Source organism: Pseudophryne corroboree, chromosome 4 (genome assembly GCF_028390025.1).
Source record: "Pseudophryne corroboree isolate aPseCor3 chromosome 4, aPseCor3.hap2, whole genome shotgun sequence".
Lineage (NCBI taxonomy): Eukaryota > Metazoa > Chordata > Amphibia > Anura > Myobatrachidae > Pseudophryne > Pseudophryne corroboree.
The window spans coordinates 226643812-226660349 of NC_086447.1; the positions used below are offsets into that span (position 1 = coordinate 226643812).

General features: G+C 40.2%; 1 protein-coding gene across 2 annotated transcripts in view; it reads left to right on the forward strand.

Annotated features, from left to right (window-relative positions):
* The window catches only part of LOC134909253 (ceruloplasmin-like), a 219061-nt gene that overhangs the window by 92989 nt on the left and 109534 nt on the right, over positions 1-16538 (forward strand). For both annotated transcript variants that reach the window (XM_063915952.1, XM_063915951.1), the window contains exon 9: positions 14428-14636. In XM_063915952.1, coding sequence (XP_063772022.1) covers positions 14428-14636 — 209 coding nt within the window. The remainder of the gene's footprint in view (positions 1-14427; positions 14637-16538) is intronic.

A 16538-nucleotide genomic window follows, 5' to 3' on the forward strand; every position in this document is an offset into this window, starting at 1 on the left:
GGGAGGTTGTTCCAAACATCTTGGAGATATAACCACAGATCTTCTGTGGATGTAAGCTTGCTCAAATCCTTCTGTTTCATCATGTTTCCACGTCGAAGGTATGGCTTTTTGGCCACAATTCTTCCATGAAGACCCCTTCTCCAAACAGTAGATGTGTGTACCTGGATCCCACTGTTTTCTGCCAGTTCTGAGCTGATGGCACTGCTGGACATCTTCCAATTTCGAAAGGAAGTAAGCATGATGTCTCTTTCATCTGATACACTAAGTTTCCTTGGCTGACCACCGTGTCTATGGTCCTTGTTTCTTTGTGCATTAATGCTGAGAAAGGTATTTATCCATCATGCATTATCATCAGGGAGCTGTCTTATTGGCTCCAAATTTATTCTGCAGCAGGAAAACAACCCCAAACATACAACCAATGTCATCAAGAACTATCTTCAGTGTAAAGAAGAACAAATCCTGGAAGTGAATATGGCCCTCACAGAGCTCTGATCTCAACATCACCAAGTATGTCTGGAATTACATGAAGAGACAGAAGGATTTCAGCAAGCCTACATCCACAGAAGATCTGTAGTTAGTTATCCAAGATCTTTGGAACAACCTCCCTGCTGAGTTCCTTCAAAAACTGTGCAAGTGTACCTAGAGGAATTGATGCTGTTGTGAAGACAAGAGGTGGTCACACCAAGGGACGGATGTAATGTCACCCAAGTTCGGCGGCAGTACAGGATGCCGCAAAACTCAGACTTTTTTGTAAAGGAGCAATCACTTACAAGGCATGGTTTTGCCTTGTAAGTGATTGCCCCTATAAAAAAAGTCTGATTCAGCCGGCATCCCGCACGGCCGCCGAACCCGGGTGGCATTATATCCCGCCTCATATATTGATTTGATTTACATTTATTTTCTGTTCATTCACTTTGCATTTTGTTAATTGCTAAAAAGAAAATATTAACACTTCTATTTTTGAACGCATTCTTGCTTTGCAGCATGTTCTCCACACATGCCTAAAACTTTTGCACAGTACTATGTATATATATATATATATATATATATAGTAAACAGCAAGAGACTGTGGCACTCCTGAACTTGAAAAAATAATTTACTGGTTCACATCAAAAAAATGCTCACATGCCTATAGCAGCCAAAGTTTTGGTGCCGCAAGCACCTTTGTCAAGGCAGGCATAACTGAAGTTACAAAGTTGTAATAAACAAGAACACACAAAGACATCTTACCTAAATAGGTGGGAGTCATGTTGCCGCGGGAGAGCCGGGCCCTGCGGGCACTTCCGTCTGCAACTGATGGAGGAGTGTCACTTCCGGTGACGTCAGCCGGCTTCCGTCCTGGTTACCTAGGCTACCACACTACAGTGTCGCTGTCAGGTTGCCATGGTGCCGGCGCGTTGCCGCTGAGTAATCTCCCCGGCCCTCCACGTGGCAAGCTGTGTGAGAGTACAGGCATCACATTAAAGGTGTGAAAAGATAACAAATAACAGATAACAATTAACGAGTAACCACAAACTTTAACATACCACAGTGCCCACTGATAGTAACGGGGCTCAATGGGATAATCCTAAAAACAGGTGAAAGCCACCTGCACTAAATCACAGGTCTGAAAAAGCAAACTAATGGCAATCCTGGCACAGGACACAATTTGTAAAAACGATAAGGGGCAGATGTAAGGAAAACGAAAGAAGAACAAGATGCTGGAAAAGTGGGAAGATAAATAGAGAAGAGGGGATGGAAGGAAGGGGTAAGAGAAGGAATGGAATGGTGGGAACTACTAGGGAAACAAGAATATAAGAAAGAAGAGCGGACACAGGAAATTAGGAAAAGAACAAGAATGAAAGGAGACCGAAGGAAGAAAATAAAAGAGAGAGGAAAACATTATGAAAAACAGGTAGGGGGTAGAAAAGAGAGAAAAGAGAAAAAGGAGAGAAAGAGGAAGGGAAAGGAAGAAAAAGAGAGCAAGAGGGTAAAATAGGGGAAAAAAAGAAGGAAAGAAAAAGAAAGAGAAAAGGGGGAGAGAAAGAGAAGAGGAAGCACCAATTGATGATACATATATGTTTTGTTTTGTTTTTGTAAATAGATTTTATTGGTTTTCCAATAGAAATGAGGAAGTTCAATTACAATACCAAATAAGATTGAATAAGTACAATTATGCTAGAGGATTGCATAGATAATGGAAACACAAATGTAAATCGTAACACAATAGCTTTAAAGCTAGGGGGATAATTAATGATATATTCCGCAAACCTATTAGAGAGCGAACTGTAGAATAATACAAGAGCATAATAACAATCAGAGTGGTACAGTACAGCAATAATTGAATACAAATAGAAGGAGGGGAAAGACGAACATGAAGAAACGCCACATATAAAATTTAAGGGAAGAGTGGTAGGGAACGGAAGGGGGGAAGGGGATGAAGATATGTCATCGGAAATCAGGGGTTCATAACCATGTTAGATAGAACATCTATAATAATTATACAGGAGAATCATAAGCAAGTCTCCTAAGCAAATTCCAGGAAGTATTTTCAAATAATTTGAGAATATGATTTTGTGACTGTATTTCTAAAGTGTTAATAAAAAATTCCCATTTACGGTAAAATTTCTCGACACCATCATTAATGTCAGGAATAGTAGCCCTCATCTCATTATACAGTATTTGTAACAATATTTGTTTGACTTCCGATAGTGAGGGAGTAGAAGAGCGAATCCAATGAATGAGAATCATTTTTTTGGCAATCGTGATAAGTAAAGTTAGTAATTGGAGATTAAATTTCTTATTGGGTCCTAAGTCCCAAGTTTTGAAATTCCCACAAAGACATGCCAAAGGGTCAGGGCTTCCATGAGTAGAAAACATGAAATTAATGAACTGAATTACTTTATTCCAAAACCGCTTAATTTTGCCACATTCCCAAACACAATGAATAAATGTCGCATGAGACATTTTGTATTTAACGCATGCACCAGATTCAAGGGGCGTCATATATCTTCGTTGTGCAGGTGCTATATATGCTCTGTGTAACGTCCTAATGTGAACTTCCTGTAAATAGGAAGAGTGTAGGAATTTAAGCGTGCTATCAAATGGATATATTCGGTCCGGCAAAAGTTTGATACTAGGCACGTCTAAAGACCATTTCTTCAAAGTGGGTTCCCAATGAGCCGAGGCTGACAAGGAAGCCAATGAGGTATACAATAAACTAATTTTATAAGGCACAGAAGCAATTAGCGTAAGCAAAGAGAGAAACGTTTTCGTTCTATTATCAGTAGATGATGGGATGCAAAGGGATTGAATATAGTGACGTGTTTGAAGAAACATGTAGAAATGATGAGCTGGAATAGAATATTGGGACTGAAGATCAGCAAATGAATATAAACGGCCACTGGGGTCGAATACTTTTGCTATTGAGGCTAAGCCTTTTTCCTTCCACTGAAGAAAACTCACATTAGATAGTGAAGGGGGAAAAGCCGGATTACCCCATAATGCCACATACAGAGAATAGCTAGAATTACCATGACATTTTTTATTAATATTAACCCAAGTCTGATAAGTATCTATGAATAAAGGATTTTCTTTAATAAACGGTGGAATATCCGACAATTTGGAGTGTAACAATGCATTGGGGGAATAAGGGGCAAATAGAGCAGAGTCCAACTGATTATCTGTGTAAGAGCTAGTCTCGAGCAACCAGTCACCGACATACCAAAAAAATATTGCCTCCGAATATAAGGTTAGATCAGGAAAACCCAAACCTCCTTCTTTACGAGGTAATCTTAGTTTAGCATATGCAATTCATGGACGTTTCCCTTACCATAGAAACCGGGAAAAGAGAGTATTTAAATGTTTGATATCTTTAGAGAGAAGCCTAAACGGGAGCATTTGCATAACGTAATTTTTTTTTGGAAACAGTACACTTTTTAGAGCTGCTATTCTGCCTAAGAGGGAAATAGGTAGGGATATCCAATTGTCTAGGTATGATTTTAGCTTGGCGATAATAGGGATAAAGTTAAGAGCATAAATGTTCAATAGTTTAGTCGATATATGAATACCTAAGTATTTAATGGAAGAATGGGCAATGTGGAAAGCTCGGGGAATAGGCAGCGATTGAAAATAAGAGGGTGAGCCACTAATGGGGAGGATCGCTGATTTGTCTAAGTTAGCTTTGTAGCCGGAAATGGAGCCAAAAGAGGAGATAAGTTTTAGGACAGCTGGAAGAGAGGATGCCGGGTTGGAGAGAAAAAGTACCATATCATCTGCATATAGGGAAATTTTGAGTAATTTGGAACGAATAGTAATACCTTCAATCAAAGCAGAAAGCCGTATAGCAATCGCCAATGGCTCCATGGCAATGGCAAAAAGAAGAGGGGACAAAGGGCAACCCTGGCGCGTCCCGCGTGAGAAAGCAAAGGCAGACGATATGGAACCATTACAGGAAATTTGTGACAGGGGGGAATGATGCAATGTTTGTAATATAGAAATAAAAGCAGGGGGAAAACCAAACCGGCGTAAAGCAGTGAAGAGGTATTTCCAACTAATTAAATCAAAAGCCTTTTCGGTGTCAAAAGAAACTATCAAACTAGGAGGGGTTGAAGAGCTCGAGTGGTGAATCGCTGCCAAAATTTTCCGAACATTAACTACTGAGTGTCTACCTAAAATGAAACTGGTCTGATCCGGATTAATAATTTGGGGTAGATATAATTTTAGTCTGTCAGCAAGAATTTTAGTAAATACTTTATAATCAAAGTTTAATAAAGAAATCGGTCTATAGCAGGCATTTCCAACCACGGTCCTCAAGGCACACCAACAGTGCAGGTTTTAGTGATATCCAGGCTTCAGCACAGATGTTAAATCAAAACAACTGAGGTACTAATTAAGTCACCTGTGTTCAAGCCTGGATATCACTAAAACCAGGACTGTTAGTGTGCCTTGAGGACCGCGGTTGGGAAACACTGGTCTATAGGATCCAGGTAAAGATAAATCCTTTCACGGCTTAGGGAGTAACTTAATAATCGCTGAGTTAAAATAAAGTGGAACAGAATTGGTAGATATAATACCATTATAAAATGCAACCAAGCTCTCACCAAACCTAGGCAATAAAATTTTGTAAAATTCTGCCGACAGACCATCTGGACCCGGGGCTTTCAATGGTTTTGATTGCTGAATAACCCTTGTGACTTCTTTGATGGAGACAGGAGCCTCCAGTAGTTGGGAGAATTCTTCAGGAAATTGGGGAAGGGGTGGAAACTTCCAAGAACTGGGGGGATCATCATCATTAAAAGGAGAATCAGTGCCTTGAGGGTCAGAGTAGATGGTTTCATAGAAATTTTAATATCAGTGATCTGGTCGCTCGAGTCCGCCATAGAACCATCATCTCGGCGTAATGGGTGAACTAACATAGGTGGTTGTGAACCTTTTAATAGATTGGAAAGAAGACTTGTTTCCAAATCTATGAAATTTTTAATTAGTGGAGAAAAGGGAGCGATCACTTTTGATTTTAAAATATTAATCAAAATGAATCTTTGCAGTGCAGTAAACCGACCTATTAGAAGGGGTAGGGGCAGATTTGAAAGATTGATAGGATTCAGTCAGTTTAGACTGTAAATCAAGATACATGGCGGCTAAGCGTCTATTCTCAGCCGCCAGGTAGGAGATTATGACACCACGGAGGACCGCCTTGCCTGTTTGCCAAAACAATAGCGGATCCGAAGTTTCACAATCTACATTAGCATGTTTAAAGTCCATCCAGGCGGATTCCAGTTTTTGCCGAAATGATATGGACTGGGACAAGTAATTAGGGAATTTCCATAATCTATAAAGGCCCTTGTCTACTGTAGTTTGAAGAGACAACCATACTAACGGGTTGTTCAGCCACCTTGGTCTTAAGGGCTTTGTTGATTGAAGAGCGATGGAGAGCCATGCGTTCTCGAACAGTGCGAGTGGTTTTGCCCACGTAATATAAATTACATGGGCATATGATGATGTATATGACGTGTGTTGACAAACAGGATAAAGCATATTTTATGGAAAAAACACGAGCCGTGTTGAACAACCCGTGGCACGACACTTCCTACAGGCGGGCCACACATTAGCTCAGTTTAAACATATTCTTATTGACCACATCCCAGTGGCGTTAAGGGGTGGGGACCGTGATGGAAAATTGCTCAGATGTGAAAGCAGGTGGATCCACATCCTCAATACAGTATTCCCATGTGGCATGAATGAACGTCTCAACTGGACTGTGTTTGGAGAACGCTGAACATTGGCCTAATGACTCTATTAGGCATATGCCTTGTGTCTGTACCCCTGTTAGTTACTTATATTTAACCCATTGTTTTCTTTAACCTGGGGCTTGGACATGTGTCTTATACACATGTCAAAAGTATTAATATAGGGACAGACACACACTGTATTCTGTTTTGTTTAGATATATGTATCATCAAGTGGTGCTTCCTTTTCTCTTTCTCTCCCCCTTTTCTCTTTCTTTTTCTTTCCTTCTATTTCCCCCCTTTTTTCCACTCTTGCTCTCTTCTTCTTCTTCCTTTCCCTTCCTCTTTCTCTCCTTTTTCTCTTCTCTCTTTTCTCTCTTTTCTATTCCCTACCTTTTTTTCCTAATGTTTTCCTCTCTCTTTTATTTTCTTCCTTCGGTCTCCTTTCATTCTTGTTCTTTTCCTATTTTCCTGTGTTCCGCTCTTCTTTCTTATATTCTTGTTTCCCTAGTAGTTCCCACCATTCCATTCCTTCTCTTACCCCTTCCTTCCATCTCCTCTTCTCTATTTATCTTCCCACTTTTCCAGCATCTTGTTCTTCTTTCGTTTTCCTTACATCTGCCCCTTATCGTTTTTACAAATTGTGTCCTGTGCCAGGATTGCTATTAGTTTGCTTTTTCAGACCTGTGATTTAGTGCAGGTGGCTTTCACCTGTTTTTAGGATTATCCCATTGAGCCCCGTTACTATCAGTGGGCACTGTGGTATGTTAAAGTTTGTGGTTATTAGCTAATTGTTATCTGTTATTTGTTATCTTTTCACACCTTTAATGTGATGCCTGTACTCTCACACAGCTTGCCCCGTGGAGGGCCGGGGAGATTACTCAGCGGCAACGCGCTGGCACCATGGCAACCTGACAGCGACGCTGTAGTGTGGTAGCCTAGGTAACCAGGACGGAAGCCGGCTGACGTCACCGGAAGTGACGCTCCGCCATCAGTTGCAGACGGAAGTGCCCGCAGGGCCTGGCTCTCCCGCGGCAAGATGACTCCCACCTATTTAGGTAATATGTCTTTGTGTGTTCTTGTTTATTACAACTTTGTAACTTCAGTTATGCCTGCCTTGACAACGGTGCTCGCGGCACCGAAACGTTGGCTGCTATAGGCATGTGAGAATTTTTTTGATGTGAACCAGTAAATTATTTTTTCAAGTTCGGGAGTGCCACAGCCTCTTGCTGTTTACTATCCATATTTCACTGAAGGCACCCACCAGATGAAGTTCAGCTACGAGTGACGGTTCTATCTCGAGTTTATATATATATATATATATATATATATATATATATATATAGTAAAATGGCGCCATTCATGGATCTTCATAAATAGACCAAAATATTTTTTAACTATTTATGAAAATCCGTGAGTGCTGCCAATTACTAACGATTATACTTTGCTCACAGTGGATGGCACCCGGGAAGTTGTTTTCTCTTTATCTGAGTGCCGAGTAGCTTTTCCTTTTATATATATATATATATATATATATATATTGTGGCAAACAAAGTAATAGTTGAATGACCACACAGGTTTTGCTGAACCACTGGGATGTAGTTTATTCGCCAGTTGTCAGTATGGCACAGACAGCATTAAGTGTAGTTACAGCAATCACATCACCCAAGTATTCTCGCGACCCTGTCACTGACTATACACTGGTCATCTAGCAGTGACATGCGGTGAGGTGAGGCAAAGTCTTTCCTGTCATACTCCAGTATATTCAAAGACAGAAATGCACCCACACCAATTCGCGCTATATGTGAGGCAGCAAGAAACAGAGTGACCCCTTGGGTGTTTATCCTAACCCAAAAACAATACAAATATAGAAAAAATGGGGTAACCCCTTCTCTGCTCCTCCTAATAAAATTAATACCATATATTTCTACTTAACTTATGGATGGATGGAGCTCTCTCAATCTGCTAACTTCTTCTTAATTAATGAGAGATGTGGTGTCCAGATAGATAAACATGTAAAAATAGAAAAGAGCAATCTAGTGTAGCATAATTTACAAGCGATATCAGTCATATAACTTTGTCAACCTGTGATTCACTCATAACAGATAAGAATGCATTTCTTAAAAACAGGTTTTTTAATAATAAAAATTTGTCATAAAATATCCAGGCAAGGAAATGATGAATAATCCACAGATGTTACATCCATACAAACATTTATGAGGGTGGCTTCCTACCAGATTTACGGAGTATAAGGTGCACATAAATGAAACCAATAGATGTTCCAAAAAATCCCCGGGGAAGATTTCAGCTCCAAGAATGGATCACCCGTCTTCTCCTCGTCTGGTCAGGTCGCCGTTCTGTCCCTCTCATCAGCCAACGCGTTTCAATCAGTGGTTCTGATCTTTTTCAAGGCATAGTCATGAGTGCCTCCTATCCCAGGTATATATACCCCTCAGATTATCTCCCTTAATTACTGGGAGGAGCCACTCTCATTTACAAATTAAATTACAACAGAATAAAACATGAAAATCCCATAAAAACTCTGATCTAATCCCATTTTTTATAGTGCTCCAAGTTTGGTTTCAACATAAAACACAAAATCCCTCATTTAATTCATACTTCTATTATCCGGGGACAGGAAATACAATCACTGTACAGGGTGTCCTCAAAACTCCTTCCCCACTATTCCTTTGGCACTAGTTCCATCCCTATGTTTCTAATAGGGTTCTGACTCCCGGAAGTCCTCCCACAGTCATACTCACTGAGACCGATCCGGTCACATGATCGGGCATATCAAGAAGCAATCTCTAATTTTTAAACAAGTTACAATCCCCAAGATCCCCCCGTTCGAAATACCAGTTCCCGTGACTCACTACCTCGTAATCCTCCACAGTTTTAATATTGAAATAGGTCACGTGATTGGACCGGATAACCGGAAGTGTGGGTTCCACCATTTTTGTTCTGGTCACTCACTAGCAACAATATACATCACGTGACCAGTAGGTCACATGATCGGGACCCGGCATTAGGGATGCAAGTACCACCATTTTTGTTATGGTTCTCCGCTTCTTTACCCATAGAAGTTTTAAAACAGACAAAACAACAAAGAACATCCTTTTGTAACAAACAATAAATGGTATTTCTTCAATAAAATGCACACTATGAAAAATCATATCCAAATGAAGGAGCGGATTCTCAGTAATCGATCCGGATCCATATATTGGTCCTTGAAAATCTTTCAATCATTCTTAGGAGGCCGATACTCTTCTCACAAACACTAAAACGATATTGTCCCATGAATAGAGAAATAATTAGACATACAGTATTCCATGCTTATAATGCAAGACTTTGTTCATACTTATTTTAAAAACCATTTTACTTCAAAATATTTATTAAGACCCCTAGGGCTCAATGTCTTTAAAGAGTAAATCAATTGCATTTCAGTCCTGGCTAATCTATTTGCCACATCATTACATCGCCAGCTCCCCTTCACTTGTTTCAGAGCACCAAATGATGTTATATCCCCACAATTTCTGTTATGGGTACTATCCAAATGTGCGGATAATGCATGGGTCTCCAACCCCTTCCTAATGTTCCGCAGATATTCTACAAATCTTATCTTTAGGTTTCTAGAGGTCCACCCAATAAAGAACATACCACAACTGCAACCAATAAAATAAATTACGTTCCTAGTGGAGCAAGTTATGAATTCCCCTATTTTGTGGGTTTGTCCATTGATAATTACTTCTGAACATTTATTTTCCTCTTTAACCAGTTTGCACAGGCTACAAGACCTGCATCTGTAGAAGCCCTTAGACAAGGTGCGTACATTCGCTTTGGGAGGGGACATCGCACTACTAACTAAGTTGTCTTTGATATTCCTTGCCTTCCGATATATAAATTGCGGTTTTAAGGGGATGATGTCCTTTAATAGAGGATCACCTTTTAATATGGACCAATGTGATCTAATAATCCCTTCTAATTGTTTATGTTGTATATTGTAGCCTGATATGAAGGCCAATGAGAAATCTTTCTAATTTGTACCCTCTTCCATATTCCCATCCCTTGATTCCTTTGATGCAAGGAGAACATCCCTGTTTATCTTCCCACAACTTTCTTTTGCTTTGTTGATGTTTCGGTCCCTATATCCACTGTTTGAACTTCCTGATCATAACATCTGCCTGCTCCTTATACACTCTTTTGTCTGTGCAGTTCCTTCTTAATCTTTGCAGTTGGCTATTAGGAATGGACTCAAGCAAATTAGTGTGATGGCAGCTCGTGGTGTGTATATAACTTCCTGAGTCTGTAGGTTTTACATAGTTACGAGTTTTTAGGACACCACCTTCCACATATATAGTGAGATCCAAAAAATTTACTTTGAAACTACTTATATCAAACGTTAAAACAATGTTATAATCATTATCATTCAGATAATCACAAAATAAGGACAAAGAGTCCTTGGTACCTCTCCACATAAACAAAATATCATCGATGTACCTTGACCAGGATACCAGGCTCGCCCCGAACCTTTCATTCTGCCAAACGTACTCGGTCTCCCACTTCCCCATAAACATATTGGCATAGCTCGGGGCGAACCTGGTACCCATGGCCGTACCCACTTTTTGTACATAAAACTGGTCCTTAAAGTGGAAATAATTATTTTGTAAAATAAAATATATGCCCTTAACCAAAAAATCACATAGTTCCGGATCATAACTACTATCCTCCAAGAAATCCACTACTGCTTCTATTCCCATATGGTGGTTAAGAATTGTGTACAGTGAAGTTATATCCGCTGTCACAATGAAAAAATCTTCACCCCACTGTACATCTCTTATTATGTTAAGTACATCTCTAGTGTCCTTGAGGTGCGACTTATTCTTCACCACCAATGGCTACAAATGAAAGTCAATAAATTCCGACATATTGGCAGTGATGGAATTTACCCCGGTCAAGGTACATCGATGATATTTTGTTTATATGGAGAGGTACCAGGGACTCTTTGTCCTTATTTTGTGATTATCTGAATGATAACGATTATAACATTGTTTTAATGTTTGATATAAGTAGTTCGAAAGTAAATTTTTTGGATCTAACCATCTATGTGGAAGGTGGTGTCCTAAAAACTCGTAACTATGTAAAACCTACAGACTCAGGAAGTTATATACACACCACGAGCTGCCGTCACACTAATTGGCTTGAGTCCATTCCTAATAGCCAACTGCAAAGATTAAGAAGGAACTGCACAGACGAAAGAGTGTATAAGGAGCAGGCAGATGTTATGATCAGGAAGTTCAAACAGAGTGGATATAGGGACCGAAACATCAACAAAGCAAAAGAAAGTTGTGGGAAGATAAACAGGGATGTTCTCCTTGCATCAAAGGAATCAAGGGATGGGAATATGGAAGAGGGTACAAATAAGAAAGATTTCTCATTGGCCTTCATATCAGGCTACAATATACAACATAAACAAATAGAAGGATTATTAGATCACATTGGTCCATATTAAAAGGCGATCCTCTATTAAAGGACATCATCCCCTTAAAACAGCAATTTATATATCGGAAGGCAAGGAATATCAAAGACATCTCAGTTAGGAGTGCGATGTTCCCCCGAAAGCGAATGTACGCACCTTGTCTAAGGGCTTCTACAGATGCAGGTCTTGTAGCCTGTGCAAACTGGTTTAAGAGGAAAATAAAGTAATTATCAATGGACAAACCACACAAAATAGGGGAATTCATAACTTGCTCCACTAGGAACGTAATTTATATTATTGGTTGCAGTTGTGGTATGTTCTATATCGGGCGGACCTCTAGAAACCTAAAGATAAGGTTTGCAGAACATCTGCGGAACATTAGGAAGGGGTTGGAGACCCATGCATTATACGCACATTTGGATAGTACCCATAACAGAAATTGTGGGGATATAACATCATTTGGGGCTCTGAAACAAGTGAAGGGGAACTGGTGATGTAATGATGTGGCAGATAGATTAGCCAGGACTGAAATGCAATTGATTTACTCTTTAAAGACATTGAGCCCTAGGGGTCTTAATAAAGATTTTGAAGTAAAATGGTTTTTAAAATAAGTATGAACAAAGTCTTGCATTATAAGCATGGAATACTGTATGTCTAATTATTTCTCTATTCATGGGACAATATCGTCTTAGTGTTTGTGAGAAGAGTATCGGCCTCCTAAGAATGATTGAAAGATTTTCAAGGACCAATATATGGATCCGGATTGATTACTGAGAATCAGCTCCTTCATTTGGATATGATTTTTCATATTGTGCATTTTATTGAAGAAATACCATTAATTGTTTGTTACAAAAGGATGTTCTTTGTTGTTTTGTCTGTTTTAAAACTTCTATGGGTAAAGAAGCGGAGAACCATAACAAAAATGGTGGTACTTGTACTTGCATCCCTAATGCCGGGTCCCGATCATGTGACCTACTGGTCACGTGATGTATATTGTTGCTAGTGAGTGACCAGAACAAAAATGGTGGAAACCACACTTCCGGTTATCCGGTCCAATCACGTGACCTATTTCAATATTAAAACTGTGGAGGATTACGAGGTAGTGAGTCACGGGAACTGGTATTTCGAACGGGGGAATCTTGGGGATTGTAACTTGTTTAGAAATTAGAGATTGCTTCTTGATATGCCCGATCATGTGACCGGATCGGTCTCAGTGAGTATGACTGTGGGAGGACATAAGGGAGTCAGAACCCTATTAGAAACATAGGGATGGAACTAGTGTCAAAGAAATAGTGGGGAAGGAGTTTTGAGGACACCCTGTACAGTGATTGTATTTCCTGTCCCCGGATAATAGAAGTATGAATTAAATGAGGGATTTTGTGTTTTATGTTAAAACCAAACTTGGAGCACTATAAAAAAAATGGGATTAGATCTGAGTTGTTATGGGATTTTCATGTTTTATTCTGTTGTAATTTAATTTGTAAATGAGAGTGGCTCCTCCCAGTAATTAAGGGAGATAATCTGAGGGGTATATATACCTGGGATAGGAGGCACTCATGACTATGCCTTGAAAAAGATCAGAACCACTGATTGAAACGCGTTGGCTGATGAGAGGGACAGAACGGCGACCTGACCAGACGAGGAGAAGACGGGTGATCCATTCTTGGAGCTGAAATCTTCCCCGGGGATTTTTTGGAACATCTATTGGTGTCATTTATGTGCACCTTATACTCCGTAAATCTGGTAGGAAGCCACCCTCATAAATGTTCGTATGGATGTAACATCTGTGGATTATTCATCATTTCCTTGCCTGGATATTTTATGACAAATTTTTATTATTAAAAAACCTGTTTTTAAGAAATGCATTCTTATCTGTTATGAGTGAATCACAGGTTGATAAAGTTATATGACTGATATCGCTTGTAAATTATGCTACACTAGATTGCTCTTTTCTATTTTTACATGTTTATCTATCTGGACACCACATCTCTCATTAATTAAGAAGAAGTTAGCAGATTGAGAGAGCTCCACCCATCCATAAGTTAAGTAGAAATATATGGTATTAATTTTATTAGGAGGTGCAGAGAAGGGGTTACCCCATTTTTTTTATATTTATACTCCAGTATATGCCAGAGTTTTGACTAAAAGTAAAGTATATGAAAAATACAATGAATATATAATAAATATTTTCTTTGTATTCTTCTATTAATTTATATAGTTAAAACTCTGTAGTAAAAAGTTTATGACAGGTGACGCAGTGCCTCCCCTGTCTATCTTTTCCGTGCTTCTATGATCAAACCTCACCAAATTTCCACCAGTATATACTGCTACACCTTTGCATAATGCCCACATGAACCCTTGGGCTCATATATTGTGTGTTATTCTGGCTCTGGTACTAGCCAGTGCCTCCTGAGCCATTTACCTCATCGCATGTTCCTGTCACATAGCTAGTCACCTGCCTTCTGGTCCAGCCTCGGATCTCCTGATCCAAACCTCCTCTCAAAGCACTACCCTCTAATTACTCATACCCATGTGATGCACCTGTGTGGTTGTGCTGTGATGTAGGGCTATGTGGAGAAGGAGAATTATCCCGCGCCCGCTATATCAATATAAAATAACACCTACATCCACTAGCTTCTTCAATTACAGTCATACCTACAAGCCACCAATTCTATGTGACATCACACATTCACAAAACCTCAGTCGTTATGTAGAATATTCTTACTTACATTCTCACCAAAACAGAGCTGAATACACAGTCCCAGGCTTCTCACGTGGACCCTGGAGATGTATTTACATACGAGTGGAATGTTCCAAGAAACGTGGGCTCTACCATTCATGATCTGAACTGTTTGCCATGGCTTTACTACTCATCAGTTGATGTTGTCAGAGATACGAATTCTGGTCTTGTGGGTCCTTTGTTAGTGTGTATGACCTTAATTAACAACAAACAGGTAAGTAGTGTTTAATTTATTTTAAATTTGCAAAAGTCATCCATTTGTTACAGTGCTTTGTGGCTTCTTTTCATGGAGAATATATATGGCTGTAGTCTGTATTAATATTCATTGAGTGTTCTTTATGTAATACCGCCACCCTGAATGTCACTATCCCGACATCGGCAAACTGAGCGGTAGAATGCCGGCAGGGATGCGACCGCAACGAAGCCCCTTGCGAGCTTTGTTGCGAGCTACGCTTGCCACCTGTTCTATTTTCCCTCTATGGGTATTGTGGACACCCATAGAGTGGGAATCACCTACTTCGCTGGTATAACGGCGGCGGTATGGTGCCCCCGTCGGGATCCCGGCGTCTGTATTGTGACTTCCAGGATCCCGACCATCGGTATGCTAACCGCATACCTTTATTAGCAGTTATTTATATAGCGCATAAACATTCTGCAGCACTTTACAGAGGATATGTAGTAATTCACATCTGTCCCAGTGGAGCTTATAACTTAACCCACCAGTATGTTCTTGAAATGTGGGGGGAAACCACAATGACTGGCTGAATCCCACCCAAACACCAGGAGAATTTACTCTCTCCATGGAAATAGAGTCCTGGTTGGAATCAAACCCTTGACCCCAATGTTGTGAGGTAGGAATGCTAAGTGTGCTGCCCACTGTACAGTATGCTGATGCTATACAAATAAAATGGACATTTTACAATGGTGAACATTTCATCAACAAATTAATGCAATTCAAAAATTGTGACAGAAAGGATCTTGTGACAAATTGTACAGATGGGTTCACTGCACAATTATCAATACACCCTGACTTGAAATTGAGGCTTGCTTTTCCCCTTGCTTCTTTTTTGTAATCATTTTTGATTGACGCATGGACAGGCTTTCTATGGCCCAAAGTCACCCCATGATACAGTTTATGATAGCTCCTTTTGGCTTGGAAAAGAGTTATATCAATTAAAGAGAGGAGAAAAGTACTTTGCTCAGCAAATCTTGCTATCTTCCCCTACAACCCACACTCTAATGCGGGGATAGAGAACCTTTGGCTCTCCAGCTGCTGTTGAACTACACATACCAACATGCCTTGTTACAATTTTACTATTTGGCTATGCTAAAACTAGAGATGAGCGGGGTTCGGTTCTCAGAGAACCGAACCATACCGAACTTTACCATTCGAGTCCGGTTCCAAGCCAGGCTCAGGTTTTCCCGCCTGACTCGGAAACCAGAACGAGGCAAAACGTCATCATCCTGCTGTCGGATGTCGGATTCTCGCAGGGTTTGGATTCCATATGAGCCGCGCGTCCCCGCCATTTTCACTCCGGCATTGGAGAGTATAGAGAGAGGACGTGTCTCTGTCCTCAGTGTCCTCTGTGGTAGTGTCTTGTGCTGTGTATGTCCAGTCACAGTGTTTGTGTCCTCTTGCTGCCATATGTCCATTGCTGCTGTGTTGTGCTGCATCTGTTCAGTGGTGGTGTATTGTGCTGCATCAGTCCAGTGGAAGTGTCCTGTGCATCAGCCATCAGTCATTCCAGAGACCAGGCAGTCACAGTGTTTGTGTCCTCTTGCTGCCATATGTCCATTGCTGCTGTGCTGCATCAGACCAGTGGCAGTATCCTGGCCATCAGTTTTTCCAGTGACTAGGCAGTCACAGTGGTATATGCTGCTGCTATATATCCACTGCTGCCATATTATAATAATAATAATAACAACAACAACAACAACAACAACAAGCCCCTTACAGTGTTGCTGTGTTGTGCTGCATCAGACCAGTGGTAGTGTTCTGGCCATCAGTCATTCCAGTGACCAGGCAGTCACAGTGGTATACACTGCTGCTATATGTCCACTGCTGCCATATTATAATAATAATAATAATAATAATAACAACAACAACAAGTCCCTT